Source organism: Notechis scutatus, chromosome 11 (assembly GCF_049901735.1).
Source record: "Notechis scutatus isolate UNSWTSFEM ecotype Mainland chromosome 11, rNotScu1.2, whole genome shotgun sequence".
Classification (NCBI taxonomy): Eukaryota; Metazoa; Chordata; class Lepidosauria; order Squamata; family Elapidae; genus Notechis; species Notechis scutatus.
The window spans coordinates 14,084,703-14,102,982 of NC_142019.1; the positions used below are offsets into that span (position 1 = coordinate 14,084,703).

At 43.2% G+C, this 18,280-nt stretch overlaps 1 protein-coding gene across 3 annotated transcripts in view; it reads left to right on the top strand.

The window, feature by feature from the left end:
• The first annotated feature begins 2,203 nt into the window (after window positions 1-2,203).
• The window catches only part of ANKDD1A (ankyrin repeat and death domain containing 1A), a 36,624-nt gene continuing 20,547 nt past the window's right edge, over window positions 2,204-18,280 (top strand). Inside the window, exons 1-6 of one of the 3 annotated variants that reach the window (XM_087972831.1) lie at window positions 2,204-2,617; window positions 6,346-6,449; window positions 7,716-7,814; window positions 11,049-11,147; window positions 12,993-13,097; window positions 16,380-16,478. In XM_087972831.1, coding sequence (XP_087828957.1) covers window positions 2,269-2,617; window positions 6,346-6,449; window positions 7,716-7,814; window positions 11,049-11,147; window positions 12,993-13,097; window positions 16,380-16,478 — 855 coding nt within the window. In that variant the 5' untranslated portion in view covers window positions 2,204-2,268. Of the gene's footprint in view, window positions 2,618-6,345; window positions 6,450-7,715; window positions 7,815-11,048; window positions 11,148-12,992; window positions 13,098-16,379; window positions 16,479-18,280 lie in introns of those variants that run through there. The other 2 variants (XM_087972830.1, XM_087972832.1) reach the window with 2 other exon arrangements.

Here is an 18,280-nt window from a genome sequence, read left to right on the forward strand (position 1 = left end):
CCTCAGATAAAGAATGTATCCAAGCAAATACATCTCAGGTAAACAAAGTCACTAATCTAAAGGAGGATTAGAGAGAGGAAGTAAACATATGTTAGACTTTAACTAGAGATAATTAATTGTATGGATTACTATGCTAAACAGTAACGAAAGTTAAGCAGTAACCAAAGTTAACCAATGATGGAGGATAATTAAAAATGTGTATAAATGCAAGACTAGACTCCAATAAAGATCATCATGATTCAGTTGTTCATGATCAAACAACTCGACTGCCTCGTCATTACAACACAACTCCTTGAGAGTTGCTTAAATTAAAAGTAATTTCAACTACTTTCTGCAAAGAGACTTAAATGATGCAGTATGAATTGGCTAAAATATATATATCTAAAATATCTACTATGACTTTGCTGCTTTTAATAGTGGGAAATAATAGGAGGAGGAGGAGGGATGGTTTTAGTCACACACTGTGCTGAGCTCGTTTCTTTAACAACGCTTTGGCAAGTGAATCACAACTAGCTGACAGAAGTTGTGGTTTATGAGCCTTAGCTAAGTGGCCAGATATTAAACCAAATTCTTTAAAACACGCACGCACACACGTTCAGAATTAATTCAGTTTGCATACTCAGCTATTGAATGAACTCATTTGTTTATGATCCCTTCAAGTTATTGGTGACTCCTGATGGCCATCTGGATTACTTCCTGCAGTTTTCTTGACAGGATTTTCAGAAGTGTTTGCCACTTGATAGGGCTGAGAGACAGTGCCTGGCCCAATGTCACCCAGCTGTTTTCATGCTTAAGGAGGCACTAGAACTCATGGTCTCCAAGTTTCTAGCCACTATTTAACCATATATAATATTTACCAAAAATAAATATGAAATTATGTTTTTATATTTCCCTCCTTTCTTTTTTCTACTATGCTCATTTGAAACGTACTCCTGGCTGTTTCTTCTAGAGCTCTCTCTGTCCATCTCTCTCTCTGTCCATCTCCCTCTCTCTTCCTTTCCCTCCCTCCCTCCCTCTCCCTCCCTCCCTCCCTCTTCTCTCTCTGTGTTACAGATAGACAGAGGGAGTGTCATCCACCTCCACTCAAAAATTTGAGAAAATTTGATTGCAAAGAAATGCCAGAGCATTTTAGTACTGTTGGAAGTTTGGCCATCTGGCCCTCAACATTTCCAAACCTTTGCAAAAGTCCATCATATCAGCCTTCCAATATCAAATTGTCCCCTTTGCAGACTTTCTCGCCCCCTGGTGGGAAGGAGAACTGCAAAACTTGGGAGCTTATCCAGAGAGCAGCCAGAATGGAGAAGACCGAAGGAGTTATTCACGACGAACAGAGAATAATAATAATGAAAATAATAATAATAATCAAAGGACTGGGCTTCACGAGCTTCAGGACCCTGGAAAGCGCGAGGCAGGGAATCCGGAAAGCGAGGGAAATGGCCACGCCGAAGTTTCCCTTGAATTGGAAAGAAACGAGCTGAATTATTCGTCGAGGAACTTGGAGCAGAAACAGAATCAAAGAATCAGCAACAGTATGAACACAATGGCATCGATGAGTAATGATTACATATCGTTAATCTGTCTAATCTACTCCTTTTAGCCCACCGCACAGATAAATTTTCTCCATTTGATCTGTCCCTCTTAACCTGGTCTTTCAGCTCTTCCAACGGTACAATTAAATTAGCATGTCTGTAACGGATGCCGCAACTGGCATGGTGTCCAAAAGGAAGATCAAATTGATCTAGTCGCCCCACCTCTAGGAGACATAAAGATATTCTCCCTGCAACTTTCAGCCGAGAGGCGTTTTCCTTCATTCTCTCCGGTTCCAAAACCGACCCGTGCAGGGTTCAAGTAAAAGCTGAGGGCGAGGAGGCAAGTCGGTGTCCGTCCTCTGAGCGTCTTTTAACCTGGTTAACGTTATCCTGGGTCTTTATAAAGACAAGGGGAAGGGGAAGAGAGGAAAGGGGAAGGGAAGGGAACGGGAGGAAAGGGAAAGTGGAAAGGAAAGAGGCAAGGAAAAGGAACGACAGGGAAGGGGAAGGAAAGAGGAAGAGGCAAGGGAAAGGATGGGGGAAGGGGATGGAATGACGAGGAAGGAAAGAGGAAAGGCAAGGGAAAGGAAAAGAAATATTAATCATGCACTATATCTAATTTGTGGGAAGAGTCGGCGGAGAAATTGCTGCAGCGAAGAAAAAAAACAGCCAATCCCCCCGGAATTCCTCGTTTTCACCTCCCTGCCCTCCTCCTCGTAGCCCGTCGGGTCCCTCGGGCATGGCCACAAGGCGCCACAAGGCGGGTGCCGCCCGGGCGCGGGCGCGGCCCCGGGAGCGCGCGTGGAGCGCGCCCGCGTGCAGCCTCGTCCTCGGATCGAGGCAGGTTCGGCTCCCCCCACTCCACCCCCTTCCCCCAAATCGCCCTCTCTTTCCTGGGCGACGCTTAACCAGGTTATTTTTAGGCCGGCTCTGGCGAGGGACGGAGGAGGCCGGAGCCGCAGCCACCCCGGGAGGACTCCGGCCGCGTCCGCCTCGAAGGGGCGTCCTCCCCCGGAACGACGGGGATGCTCGGGCGGTGAGCTTTGCCGGAGGCATGGAGGACGACTTGGCTTCCGAGGAGGACACGCGTGAGTATCGGGCGAGGGAGGCGCGCGCGTGGGGACCGGTCCCTGCCTCGGGGCGCCGGCAGGTCGGGAGGCCGAGAGCGAAGAGATCAGCCTGGCGGGGCGTCGTCATTTAAGGGCTGAGGTGGAGGGGTCGCGGAAGGGTCCCTTCCTTGGTGGGGGAAGAACCGGAGGAAGGGAGGTGGCCCCAAGCAGCGACAGATCCCTGCTGGGTTCCGCCGCCGCCGCCGCCGCGCGATCTTCAGCCTGCTTGTCGTCCGTGAAAAGACGGGAGCCAAAATCGCAACCTTTTGCATTGGGGTGGGATGGATTGGAAGACGGGGAAGAGGGAGGGGGGGAGGGCATTGCCACCAACCAACTGTGATTCAGGGTCAAAATCCTGCAAGGGTCGGCAGAAACTCCTTGGTTCTAGAATACTAATTTTAGTATTTGGGGTTCCACCCACACCCCTCTACCAACTCCCCACCCTGTTGACTTCAACGGATAGAGAATTATTAGGTCGGTGGAGGCGGGGGGTGGAATCATATTGGCATATGGGCAGAAATGAATGGCTTGTCCCTCAAGGTGCAACTATCCAGGTTTACAAACTTTAAGGCAGATGTTTCGTTTTTTTTTTTTTTTTCAAATCGCAGGGGCTGAACTGACAAGCTAAACCCATCGGATCAGTTAAAGCAGAGGTCTCCAACCTTGGCAACTTTAAGGCTTGTGGACTTCAACTCCCAGAATTCTCCAGCCAGCTCTGCTGGCTGGAGAATTCTGGGAGTTGAAGTCCACAAGCCTTAAAGTTGCCAAGGTTGGAGACCTCTGATAAAGTATAGTCCCGCTTTTTTTTGTATCTTCTCTCTTTATTCGTTTTATTCAGCAATTGATATGACTGCCAGTCTCACCAGATTCTAGGTCTTGTGGTTGTTGTTGGTTTAGGAAGGAGGAGGAGAAAAGGGAGCGATAGTAGATCTATATCCTGATCGCCCAAGAATATTTCAGATTTTATTTATTTATTATGTTACATTATTACATTTATACAGCCAGGTAGTCCTCAGCTTATGAGGTTACAGCAGCACTAAAAAAAATGACCAGTTTTTTCACACTTATGACCATTGCAGCCCCCCCATGGTCACGTGATCAAAATTCAGAGGCTTGGCAACTGACTCGTATTTATGACAGTTGCAGTGTCCCTGGCTCATGTCATCCCCTTTTGTGACCTTCTGACAACCAAGCCAGATTCACTTAACAACCGTGGGACTAACTTCATGACCACAGTGATTCACTTAACAAGAATGGTTGTAAAATGGGGCAAAACTCACTTAACAACTATCTTGCTTAGCAACAGAAATTTGGGGTCCAGTCATGGCCGTACATCAAGGTCTACCTGTATGCCACCCATCTCACTATTCAAGGTGACTCTGAGGGACTTTTAGACTAGAAAGTCACCACAAAACAAAGAAACACACAGCCCATTTGTACGTCTCTTAAAAATGTGACTTATTATAGCGTTGTTCGACTGTACTCAGCAATGAGTCATATAACCCACATTACATATCTGATATTAACACGGTTGAGAAAGTCCAGAAATATTTCACAAGAAGAGTTCTCCACTCCTCTACTTGTCGCTGAATACCTTATGCCACCAGACTTGAAATTCTAGACCTAGAAAACCTAGAACTACACCGCCTTTGGTCCGATCTAAGTATAGTATATAAAATCATACACTGCAATGTCCTACCTGTCAATGAATATTTCAGCTTCAACCATAACAATACAAGAGCACATAATAGATACAAAGTCAAGGTAAACCACACCAAACTTGATTGCAGGAAATACGACTTCAGAAACAGAGTGGTTGATGTCTGGAACACTCTACCTGACTCTATGGATTCTCCCCCAACCCCCCAAAACTTTAACCTTAGACTTTCTACTATTGACCTCACCCCTTTCCTAAGAGGTCTGTAGGGGGCGTGCATAAGCGCACCAACGTTCCTGCCATCCCTGTCCTATTGTTTCTTTTTATTTTTCTTATATGTATCCATTTCATGTGTTCATAACTATATTTATACTTATACCTATTATCTTATAATGGCTTGATAGATAGATAAATAAATAAATAAAGCAAAAACAAAAACAAAAACAGTTCTTTCTCCAGAAAGGGAAAAAGGGAGAAATTACATAGTGGATCATATTTCTGCATTTATTTCCTGATATATATGATTCTATGATTCTTATATTTTATATATATATAAAAGCTAAATACCACTCAGGCATCATCACAAAATCTCCAGAACTGTAAAGCCTACAAACCTGAAATTTGGCTTCTAGGTGCTCACTAAGAAAGGATTTTTCGAAATGACCATCAGAGCATTAATATTTGCTATATTATTATTAACACGCTCTGATGCTAAGGAGTTCTGCTCCCCGTCCCCACCTGAAAAGAACTCTGTTCCAACTGCCAGTTGCCTCACGTTCCGTTACCTCAGTTCAAACCGCCAGACATTTCACTCCTTCCTCAGGAGCAGCCTGGGGCTCCTTACAGTACTAAACGTCGGTACCTCACCAAAATGTCTACACCTTCCACCTCTGGAACTTGCTTCTGGACTGAAGGCGGTTGGGGGCCATATTCCCTTATGTGTTTCAGTCACCGACCACCACTGAGCCAATGGATGGTGAACCAAATTTCTCCTTCATAGCCCGATCCCAAAGTTTCATCACGAAGCACAGGGAACCAGCTAGTTTTGTTATACTTTTTCTTGTATGCTGCAATTTTCCCTCCTGTGAAAGCAGCAAAGGAAACATCAACCTTATTTTATTTTTTTATTTTATTCGTTTGTCAAACATGTACAAGATAACAAGTATAAGTATGAACGTAAACAAGAACAAAGGAAGTAAATACAGATAAATGGGGACAATAAGACAGGGATGGTAGGCACGCCGGTGCGCTTATGCACGGCCCCTTTAAGGACCTCTTAGGAATGAGGTGAGGTCCATGGAAGGCAGTTTGAGGTTGAAGCTGCGAGGGGTTGAGGCAGGGATGGGATCCGACTGGTATAACTACCAGTTCTGTTGCTCTGCGTCGCACGTGAGTCGCACGAGTGCAATTTACGACTTGCTGAGCAGCGCTGCGTGCAAGTGCGCAGTGGTTGGAAAAACTCTTTTTTTCCCGCTTTTTCAACTGCAGCTGTGTCACGCAAAGGAGCTGCGGTTGAAAAAGCGGAAAATAAAGCTCAGGTAAGAGCCCAGGCGGGTGGGCCAAAACAGCAGCAGACATAGAACCGGTTCTATGTATGCTCTATATCTGCTACTTTTCAAAGCAACTGTATCTACAGAGGTGGACAGAACCGGTAGAATCCCACCCTTGGGTTGAGGCTGTAACAATGGAGTTGGGTAGGGCCTTCCGGGCATTGACCACTCTGTTCCTAAAGTCATATTTTCTGCAATTGAGTTTGAAGCGGTTTACCTTGAACTTGTATCGGTTGTTTGGCCATATATTATTGTGGTTGAAGCTGAAGAAGTCGTTGACAGGCAAGACGTTATAGCAATATAACGTAGAGTTAAATATTATAGACTTATTCCTACAATGGGGACTAGACTCTTGCTAAGTAAGGCGGTTGTTAAGAATTAAGACTGAAAGAGATCTGTGCTGACCCTCTGCTCTGCATCCAACCCCACAAACCCTCCCTCCCCCGAATTTTCACTTTATAATTTTAACAATCTTTAACAAGCCCTTTCCTTCTCTCAAGTGCTCCTTTCGGAGAAGATGTTCCACGATGCGGCCAAACAAAACGACACGGCGTCCATGATCAAGCTGATCAAGAGAGGGGTGGATGTCAAAGCAAAGAATAACGTGGGTATTTTAACTGGGTGCGGGAGGTATAGAACGGGGTTATTTGGCAAAGATTTGTACCTCTCTGTGTCCCTGTTTCTCAAAATTTAAATCCTGAAGTGTGATGCTTTGTGTTACTTGTGGAATGCACTTTGGCAAGTTGGGATGGCATGAAAAAAGAGGTGGGAAGAATAAACGGAGGAGGCCAATCCTATTGAGAGATTGCTGGTCTCCTATCCCAGGTGTTTTAATCAATCGGAATAGAGCTGGAAGGGACCTTGGAGGTCTTCTAGTCCAGCCCCCTGCTCAAGCAGGAGACCATATACCATTTCAGACAGATGGCTGTCCATCTGTCTTCTTAAAAACTTCCAGTGATGAAGCTCCCTCAGCTTCTGAAGGCAAGCTGTTCCACTGGTTAACTGACAATTAATAAAGCACCAGGATCTGGTAACTATTGCTAGATCCAGGAAATAATGAGGAGGGTAGCACTAAAGCTTTGAGAAGAAACAAGATGACCCCTTTCCTTTCCAAAGCAGTCCTATCCACAAACAAGTGGAATATAAGTCTGGTTGTAAAAATGTCTTCCCATGGACTTGCATTATAAGATCATGGTTTTCATCTCAGGACTGCAGATAGCTGATCAGCCACTAGGTGGGAGCCAAGAGATATGGTCTGCATCTCATTGCTACTACCTAGTGGTCATGCACGGATTTACAGTCCACATACGCTGCCCCTAACAAAAGACAACCAAGAGATAGATGTGGCTCAGAAGTTCCCATCAGGTTCCTGCCTTTGTAAATTCCAGGGCTCTTTCAGATCAACCAGTGTTACTACTGAGTGCTTCTAATTTGTCTCAGTTGGATAGGAGCAGAGACTGGGGCGGGCGGGGGGACTGGTAAGTTCCCAATAATGCTTTTTCAAGGGGCAACTAAACTTTGTTTTTCCTTGAAGATTTTTCACTTCTCATTCAAGAAGCTTCTTCAGTTCATGGAGGAGAAATGAACTATCTTCAAGGAAAAACAAAGTCCTTTTGATAAAGCACCTTTGGGACAACCATGACCTGGATGACTGAAAATCTCCATAGACACTTGGCATTGGCAAGGTCACCATGTGGTGATCCAGGCTCAGGCAGTCTCTTTTAGCTTGCTCCTTAGGAGCCTGTCTGTTGACAGAAGGACTAAGCCAACGAAGAAAAGAATGCAGTTGACTTTAGACTTGCGCAACTTTGACAGAGACAAACAAGGGGAACACAGTTGCTCTCCTGGCTTAATTTCTCTTTCTTTCCAGATAGACAGGACCGCTCTTCACTGGGCTGCAGGAGCTGGCCATGAACAGGCAGTCCGCCTTCTCCTGGAACACGAAGCCTCCGTGAATGGTGAAGACAGTGTGAGCTTTTTTGCCATGCTTTGTTTACTAGCTCGAACACAATGAGTAACATGTCTTTATTTACAGTTGCATATTGGGACGGGGAATGGACAAGGCGGCTCAGTGGCTAAGATGTTGAGCGTGTCAATCAGAAAAGGTTGGCTGTTCGACGGTTCGAATCCATAGTGCCACATAAAGGAGTGAGCTCCCGTTACTTGTCCCAGCTTCTGCCAACCTAGCAGTTCGAAAGCGTGCAAAAAAAATGCAAGTAGAAAAATGGGGACCCCTTTGGTGGGAAGGTAACACCATTCCATGCGCCTTCGGTGTTTAGTCATGCTGGCCACATGACCATGGAGACGTCTTCGGACAGCGCCGGCTATTCAGCTTTGAAACGGAGATGAGCATTGCCCCCTAGAGCTGGAAACGACTAGCACCTATGTGTGAGGGGAACCTTTATCTTTACCTATTTGGGGGGCGGGGGCTCTGCTTATAACACACTAGCCCATATCCACAGCAGGTATCATAGAGTGACGTCATCATGCAAATGACATCACCCTGCAAATGATGTATGTTGTGTAATTTTCATCATTTGCACAATAGCAACACGGCACACAATGTCATTCCATTCCTGTATGGATGCTTTCATTCACACTCAGTTGAAGTTACTTTACTTTCCATTTGCACCTCTTTAACCCGGGGTCCCAAGGGGTCTTTATTTGAGGGGGAAACAAGATTCTTCACAGAACTTTGGACCATTCAGATAGCACAGTAGACTGTTCATCTATGGAGATTCGCAATCATCCAGGTTATGGTTGTCCCATCGGACTTTTTTGTTTTCCTTCGAAAACTTTTCGCTTCTAAATCCTTCCAATCCCCACCATCAGTTAAAACTGAGGAAGCTTCTCGGGGAAGAAGCAAAATGTTTTCAAAGGGGGAAAAAAGGGAAGGGCTCTAAGAAAGTTCAGTTAGCTTTTGGAAAAAGCATCCTTAGAATAAACTGGACTGTTTTTCCCTTCTTTCATTTTTCATAATCTGCTGCTGCATTATAGCTACTTAGTTTCTCAGCCATCAGATTGGATTAAATTGTCTTTTTCCAAAGAGCATTGATTTGTTGTAATCAAAACTTCCACCAAGTGGTTCTGGGAATATTGAACACCTGCTTTCATGCCAATGAACACCGATTGCGAGACAGGACAGCAAAGAAAGCAAGATGTACACACTGAAAAAAATGGGGAAAAAATATAAACATTTATTTTTCCCTTTTTCTTCTTACCAAAAAGTGTCACTTAAATTCAGAGATTTTTTTTCCCTAGCTTCTCAAACACTTTTCAATGTTTGAGAAGCTAGGAGAGTCCATTTTTAAAGTCATGACTATTTTGAAGCAATCCTTTTTGGAAAAAAAAGTGCCAGAACCTCCGTCAGCTTATTTTCATGCTCTTTCATTCCAAAGGCTCGTTTTATTGACTTTTAGGGTGTAGAGGAAAATGGGATTATCTTGTCATTTGCATTCCTTTAACACTGTAAGTTTCTACAGAAATCAAGATGTTGACTTTTTGCTTCTTTGGCCCAGGATAAATCTTTGTTGCTGAAAAGCAAGAAAGATGATATAGAATCTGATGTTTAAATCAAATAATAAATAGTTAAGGGAGCTAAGTATGTATAAAGCCTTAGTAAGACCACACCTAGAGTACTGCTTCCAGTTTTGTTCACCACATTATAAAAAAGATGTTGAGACTCTAGAAAAAGTACAGAGAAGAGCAATGGGGATTATTAGGGGACTGAAGACTAAGGCATATGAAGAACGTTTACAGGAGCTGGGCATGGCTAGTCTAGGGAAGAGAAGGACCAAGGGAGACATGATAGCGGTCTTCCAATATTTGAGGGGCTGCCACAGAGAGGAGGAAGGGGTCAAGCTATTTTCTAAAGCGCCTGTAGGCCAGACAAGGAATAATGGATGGAAACTGAACAAGGAGAGATTTAACCTGGAAATAAGAAGAAATTTTCTGACAGTGAGAATGATCAACCAATGGAACAGAAGTTGTCTTTGAAAGTTGTGGGAGCTTCATCACTAGAGGCTTTCAAGAAGAGATTGGACTGCCCTCTGTCAGAAATGGTGTAGGGTCTCCCGCTTGGGTGGGGGGCTGGACTAGATGACCTACAAGGTCCCTTTCAACTCTATCTGTTATCTGTTATGTCTAGCCTATTGAAGAGAAGGATTGGGGGGCGGGCGAACATGATAACTGTTTTCCAGTGCTTGAGGGGCTGTCACAGAGAAGAGGGGGTGGACTTGTCTTCCAAATCACAGGAGGACAGGACAAGAAGTAACAGGGGTAAGATATTAGATTGTGCGGAGATGGATAGATTGACATTCAAAATAAAGGATAAGGAACAAACAGAATATTTTTTAACATGGGATTTGTTTTATCAGTGGCTAGATAAAAGGGGGAGAAATTAGAAGACAAAAGATTATTACTATGTATAAGTAAATGAAGAAAGATTATATTATAAATAAATAGTATTATTACTATAATTACCAATATTATCACCGTTATTAGTATTACTTAGTATAACCAAATTGACTCAGACAATACACTGTTTTACTAAGCACATGTTAATTAAAGAAAAAATGTATAAATAAAAAATTAAAAAATAAGAAGTAACAGGTGGAAACTTATTAAAGAAAGACCCAATTTAGAACTAAGGAGAAAATTCCTGACAGTGAGAACAATTAACCAGTGGAACAGTCTGCCTCTAGAAGCTGTGGGTGCTCCATCACTGGAGGTTTTCAAAAATAGAGAGGACAACCATTTAACCAGGATGGTATAAGGCAGGGGTGGGATTCAATTTTTTTTACTACTGGTTCTCTGGGCGTGGCTTGGTGGGCGTGGCAGAGGAAGGATACTGTAAAATCTCCATTCCCTCCTCACCCCACTAACCTGCTTTCCAGCTCTGTTCTCCTGTGCAGGGCAACCAAAGAAGACCCAGCCAATCAGCTGGGACTCCGATCAGCTGAGACTCGGAAGGCAGAGAATAGATGGGGGCAGGGCCAGTCAGAGGTGATATTTGGCGGTTCTCTGAACTACTCAAAATTTCCGCTACCAGTTCTCCAGAACTGGTCAGAACCTGCTGAATATACCACCTCTGGTATAAGGTCTGCTGCCTTGAGCAGGGAGTTGGACTAAAAGATTTTGAGGTCCCTTCCAACCCTATGATTCTATGTTCTAACTTTCCTTTTCTCATCTTCCTGTTTTCCAGTTTGGGATGAGTGCACTTCTTCTGTCGTCTTGGTTTGGTCATTTACGTGTCCTTCAGGTCCTGGTCAATGCTGGTGCTAAAGTCAACTGTGTAAATAAGGTAGGGTAGTTTTTTTCTGGATTGGGGGTCTCGACTGACAAACTTTCTATGGACTCCATAGGAAGAAATGAACGCAAGAACATGGATATCCGAAGGAGGCAATCACAGCATTGAGATGCAAATTCCCTTCTTAGCATACTTCCATGCAACAGGACAGTGATATTATGAGAGGGGGAAACTGGTATTTTGCGGACACAATGCACATTCTGTCATGGTGGCATCAATAAAATTGGGAGCACCTGGCTCCTATGCCATCAAGATCTGCAGAAAAAATATATTGCGTCTGTTAGGAATAACAAGGTTACCTAACGTAAGTAAGGTAAAATAATATATATAAACTATGATAGTAAGTTTAAGTGTGTGTCACTTTAAACTGCAAAGCAGGTAATTTTGGGTGCAGTTGTAAAACCGGCATAAGAGGGAGCAAGAGAACATGCTGGATTGCTGACTATGCTGGATTGATGGTTTGATAACTGCGTGTTCCCTGCTGCTGAGTTCTTGAACGTCGAAGGAAGAAAAGAGGTTTGACTGTTTTATATCTCTACTGCGAGGAGATATATTACTGGACTGATATTTGTAAGTTTACTGACCTCTTTATCGACACTGGACTTTGCAACTGAATAATCCCCAAACGGACTGAACTAGTGAATGATATATGGACTGTTTGACTATGATAAAACTCTTACTGGAATAAACTATTTAACTAGCACAGTGTATCTGTTTTACTGAGTGTAAGCTACAAAAACGTTTATCTCACGTATTTGCCTGCCTGCCTGACTGCCGTGCACATTCTGCTAGGGTGTATCCCTAACAGCGTCTTCTGGATGTGAAAAGTTCATGCAACATATTCAGCCAGGTCTATTAGAGAAATAGTGGCTGTTCACATAATATATTTATTGAGAAGGGGAGAAAGCCACTCATCTCCCCCATACATTTACAGCATAAAATAAAAACAACCATACAAAAAATATGCCAGAAGGAAAACAGCCATTAAAGACAATCAAACACAAATGCAACCCAAGATCTGGGAAAAAAGCCAAGTGTTTTAGAACTATTTTGAACACAAGTAGGGTGGATCTACATTCTCAGTGAAAGAGAGCAATAGGAGATGGACTGGGTTGATTCAAGTAGCTTTGAGACAACACCCAGCTGAAATATGAGGAAATTACTTTAAAGGTAGTTTCAGGGAAGACAGTTTGGGGGCTGGGGCATTCAAGACACATATGTTGGAGAGCTTAGAATTGTTTTCATCCCACAATACTGTATGGAACCAGCAATGCAACCCTGTGCATGTTTTGATCAATGCTAACTCAGAAGGAATCAAATATGAGCTGACAGTTGCAAAGCATAGAAAAAAAGTGCTTCTTTCATGGCAGCTTTTCATTTGCTTGGCAACAGGCAGTGAAATTTCACACATGGGGGAAGGAACTAATTTAAAAAGAAATGGACAGCTGCTTTCTTCTAAAACCTCAATCTTGGAAAGCATGTTTTGACCTTCCCCTTAGGACAAGACCATTCAGTTAGGGGTGCAACTGATTCTAGAGGCAGCGACCTTAGAAAGACAGGGGGTGAGGGAGAGATGGAGATTTTTTTAAAAAAGTTAAAATGTCTGCTGCAATTACATGATTCAAACTCCACCCCCTTTTTGCCAGCATTACAAGGGGGTGGGGCCTCAACCTTACAATCATATCCCCCATCTTGACTTTTATGATCTTCTCCTAGGACATTCCTGCTTAGAGGTCCTAGCTTTGAACGGTGGCATTACCTGGGACCTGAAGACCAAGATGGGGCAGGTGGCTGATTTATTCCTCCACACCTTGAATCCCTCATCCTTATTTTTTTCAGAATGGCCACAACCTCCTACACTGTGCTGCCCAAAGGGGTCATCTCAAGGTGATGAAGTTCATCGTGGAAGATCTGGAAGATGTGCGGCTGGAAAAGAGAGATAAGGTAAACCTTTAGGCTATGTGTAGTCTCCCTTTCCCCGGGTCCATGAATTGTTCTGGGATCCCCAACATGGTGCCTTTAAGTTCTAATGTACTTAAAGATTCTTCTTCTTCTTCTTCTTCTTCTTCTTCTTCTTCTTCTTCTTCTTCTTCTTCTTCTTCTTCTTCTTCTTCTTCTTCTTCTTCTTCTTCTTCTTCTTCTTCTTCTTCTTCTTCTTCCTTCTCTCCTCCTCCTCTTCCTCCTCCTGTTTCTTCTTTCTTTCTTTCTTTCTTTCTTTCTTTCTTTCTTTCTTTCTTTCTTTCTTTCTTTCTTTCTTTCTTTCTTTCTTTCTTTTTCTTCTCCTTCTCCTCCTCCTTCTTCCTCTTTTCCTTCTCCTGTTTCTTCTTTCTTTCTTTCTCCTCCTCCTCCATTTCTTCTTCCTCTTCTCCTCCTTCTCCTTTTCCTTCTCTCCTCCTCCTGTTTCTTCTCCTCCTTCTTTTTCTTTCTTTCTTTCTTTCTTTCTTTCTTTCTTTCTTTCTTTCTTTCTTTCTTTCTCTCTCTTTCTTTCTTTCTTTCTTTCTTTTTCTTTCTTTCTCCTCCTCTTTCTCCTCCTTCTCCTCCATTTCTTCTCCTTCTCCTCCTCCTCCTCCTCCTCCTCCTCCTCCTCCTCCAACAGATTACTTGCCCAATAAGACATTTTATTTGTTAAACCAGGATTTAATTATAAAATAGGGATTATGTAGTTTGGAGATTCCAATATGAAACCAGATGGATATTTCTGTTCACTTCCAACTTTGTAACTGGTTGTGTCTTCCTTGGTGGCCATTTTCTGAGAGCACCTTCAACACCTTCTCAAAATTCCAGAAGGCCCCATCAGACCAAAAGAATCGCTTTCCATAGATTGTTTCATTTGATGCTTTGCCACAGGGCAGTGTTGCTAAATGTGTCCTAAGTCAGCCTCCAAATGGTGGGTCCAAATGGCTGAGCAGGGGCTCATAATTGACAGCATGCCAGAAAGAGTTTCCCAGAATGTTTTGCCAAAGTTGCATCTACGATGAGTGCACAATGACCAAACAGCATTGCGGTCATGACTGCTACACTGCAGCCTTTTTATGTATGAAGTACAAGAAAAGACAATGTTTGCACCATAATGGTGTGATGCTGCTTTGATCATTTTAATAAAAACACCAACTCTTTCAACACAATCTCACAATATACTAGAGGTTTTAGTTTCCCAATGTGGAAAGAATCTCTGAGGCTAGAAAGTTTGAAAACTAGCAGACCAACTTTTCCTCTTTTATCAATAGAGCAGAGGAGAACAGAACAGAACAGAACAAAACAGAACAGAATAAAATCTGAAAGTGACTTTAGAGTTCTTCTAGTCACCAACCTTTTGGACTTCAGGGACCACCAAACTCATAATTTTAAATCCCGCGGATCAGAGACCCTGGGAAAATCCCCCAAAAAAGTCTGCAGGAAAATTCACCACCCCGTTTTCCTACCGATCAATCATTCTCTATTTGGGATTGCAGCTCCAGCTCCATTCTCAGGTAGAGAGAGAGTGAGAGAGACTTTTGGCTTCATGCAAGGAAAGTAGCAAGGGAAGCAGTAGAAGCAGAAGTCTTTCTCCCCCAAACTCTGCCAGAAATGAGTCTTTTCCGGTGTACCCTCTTGGAGCGGGATGCCTTGCAGGGTCTCAAAGACTCATTTCTGGCGGGGTTTGGGGGAGAGAAAGAAAGACTTTTGCTGCTTTCCTTGCATGCAGCCAAAAGCAGAAAAAGAAAGAAGTGGAAAGAAGCAACCCAGTGGCCAGGTGAGGCATGTGGGTCAAGTGTTGTTCACAATGCAAGCAACGCAAGCCTTGTGTTCCTGTGCAGCCCAGATTAATTGTTTTGGGAGGTGCTTTGGGGGTGACATTTCTCTGTGGACCACCAAAATTTTCTCGCGGACCACCAGTGGTCCCCAGCCCACTAGTTGGCGAACACTGTTGTAATCCAACCTTCTGCTCAAGTAGGAGACCCTATACCATTTCAGATAAATCTCCTCTTAAAAACCTCCAGCGATGGACTGCCCATGATATCTGAAGCCAAGTACTCTTATCCAGAACCAAAGCTAAAATGAAACGATCAGCATTGAATCCATTGATAATTTTTTGTTCTGAGTGCAAGCCTCTTGCAGCAGAATTCCTCCAAGCCCATTTTATTGTCTTTCATTGGCATGAATGTTAAATGTAGATGTGATGACCCAGAGTGTAACACAAACATAACAAAATCCAAAACATAAATAAATGTCCTTTAATGCCTCCAACTTGGCCCCACCGTTCAATAATTCTCAGGTGGAGATAAAACTTACTCAAAAATAGTCTTCAAAAGAAAGCAATACAGTCCGAACTTAATGAGCAGATAGAGGTGAAATAAAACACTAAAACAAACTACAATGAAAGAATTTCCACAACAGACCAGGATAAGTAATTACCAACTTCAAGGAGATAAGGCACAGTCTGTTGGAAGGATGCCAACCAAGATAACTTCAGCCCAAAATAAAACACACTTTGCTTCTGGCAACAGCTGTGTTTTAACCGTCTCTCTTATATACTATTCTCCCCAGCTGCAACCAATGAGGAGGATCATGGCCACTTCCTCTCTCATAAGCCAAGTTGTTGCCTTCTCCATTCTTCCCTGCGTGTCCTAGGATGAAGAGGGGATGGGCCTGGTTCTTCCTCTGACTGCCCAGCGGCCTCTGCCCTTCCCCAGCCTCCTCCACAACCTCTGGAGCCACACCTCCGCTCCCTGTGGGCTGTTCCTCCTCTCCCTCAGAGTCCAACTCTAACAAGGGCATGACAGCAGATAATGCAAAAGGTTTTTTTTAGTGATTGTTCAAAGTTACAACGGCACTGCAAAAAGTGACTTATGACCGTTTTTCACACATAACAACCATTGCAGCGTCTTCATGGTCACATGATCAAAATTCTGATGCTTGGCAACTGGTTCCTATCTATGACGGCTGCAGTGTGATCCCCTTTTGCGACCTTCCGACAAGTCAATGGGGAAGCCAGATTCACTTAACAGACATGTTACTAACTTAACAACTGCAATGATTCGCTTAACAACTGTGGCAAGAAAAGTCATAAGATGGGGTAAAACTCATTTAACAAATGTCTCACTTAGTGACATACATTTTGGGCTTAGTTACGGTCATAAGTCGAGGGCTACCTGTACCCAAATCCAATTTTCTGCAGTTTTCACCGCCTGGTTTTCTCTTCCTCTCCCTTCCCTCTTTTTCTCCCCTCTCTTTCTCTCCTTGTAGGTGGGCAGGACAGCCCTTCATCTGGCTGCCGAGAAGGGACACCTGGAGGTGGTGGAGTTTCTCCTGGCCCTCGGCTCTTCTCACAGCATCAAAGACAAGGTTTGAAAAAAGACCTGGGAATTGTTTTGCCAAAGATCTCGGAATCTTTTGGATCCTCCAGCTTTCTATCTTTCTCATAAACGTCCATTATGCTTTCCACCATTAACAGAAAAACAGACCTTTAGGAGGGATCTTGGAGGTCTTCAGATTCAATCGATTTCCCTCAAACTATAAAATAAAATGTTTGAGGAAAGCACCAACCTGACTTTCATTCAAGAATGTGCAGGGAACCTTGTTATTCCTCATAATCTCTCATATCTCGAAATGCTGCCGTTCCGTTAAACAAAGCCATTGATTCAAAGGTGCTTTTTCCAAAAAGCAATTCTGGACTTTCTTTGTTCTTCCTTGAGGAGGTTTCGCTTCTCATCCAAGAAGCTTCCTCAGTTCTGGTGGAGGAGATGGAAGGCTTGTTTCTGACTAACTAAGAATTAAGTCAAAACTAAACCTTCCGTCTCCCAAACCATCCTGCTAGAACCAATGAATCTTTTTGGATGAGAAGCAAAATGTCTTCAAGGAAAAAACAAAGAAAGAAAATTCAGAGTTGCCTTTTGAAAAAAAACACCTTTGGGACAACCATGACCTGAATGACTGAGAATCGCCATAGATGCACACCCATTGATTTATTGTATATATACAATAAACCATATATGTGTGTGTATGTATATGTATATGTATATATGTATATGTGTGTATATGTATATACATATTGACTAGAACTCACCGTTTCTAGCCTGGCCTCTTAATCGCTAAACCAAACTGGCTCGCTTATATTTACTTGCCTTGTTTAATATAGAACCCATCCGTCTGCAAATCACTTTGGGTGCCTTAAACTTTACCAGCCAGAACAATACAAGTAAGGAACTGTGGTTCATCTGGGTTAGCTGGAGCCGGTTTTTATTGAATTATAAAGTTTAGAAAAGTATTGTTATGTTTTTATGCCTTCTGGAGAGGTTCGGCATGATTGAAGGCAAATAAATTGTGTAAATAGACTTGTATAGCTCTGTTTGCTGGTGTTTAAACAAGTCATGTCTACAATGAAACCTTCAGGAGGTACCATTAGGGATAAACAAATCAAACAATCATTCAGAGTTTGATCCAAGTTCAGGTTCACATGTACTAGGAAGAGAATTATTCCTGGATTTGGGAGCCATTCAGCTTCTAAGCAATAGAAATCCCTCCTATACTTATTGATTTATTTAGCATCTGAGGAGAACATGACAAAAGAGAGGCAAATGTATATGGTAGTCCTTGACTTACAACCACAATTGAGCCCAGAGCTTAGGTTGTTAAGTGAGTTTTGTCCCATGTTGCGACCTGCGTGAAACATTTTGTTGTGGTTCACCGGTAGCCGTTGCAGATGGTAGCGGAATCGGACAAGGGGGAAGAACGGGGACCAGTCAGGGAGTCCGGAGAGGACTTGGATGAGGGTCCTGCGTCCAATGCAGGGGCGACTCGGGAGTAAGGCTTGGAGGTGATTGCCCCTCCCATAAGGGATAAAAGTCAGGCCAAGGTGATGAAACCTTTGCAAAGTCATTTGATTTGTTCTGAGTCATCCTAGAAGCTCTTTATACTTTGGTTGTTTGTTCTTGCATTTCAGTTGTTTTCTTTTCTAGTTAATTTGATACTTCTGTTTTGGCAGCACTTCACAGAACTGAAATGTGTGTGCTTATCTTGGGAGGGCGTTTGAGATTAATTCCGGCTGGGAATAAAAACAATTCCCAGCATTGCAATAAAACAGGTTTTGTTTATAAAACAAGTGTGTAAATAATTACGGTCTACGAATCCTGGGTCAGAACACATTT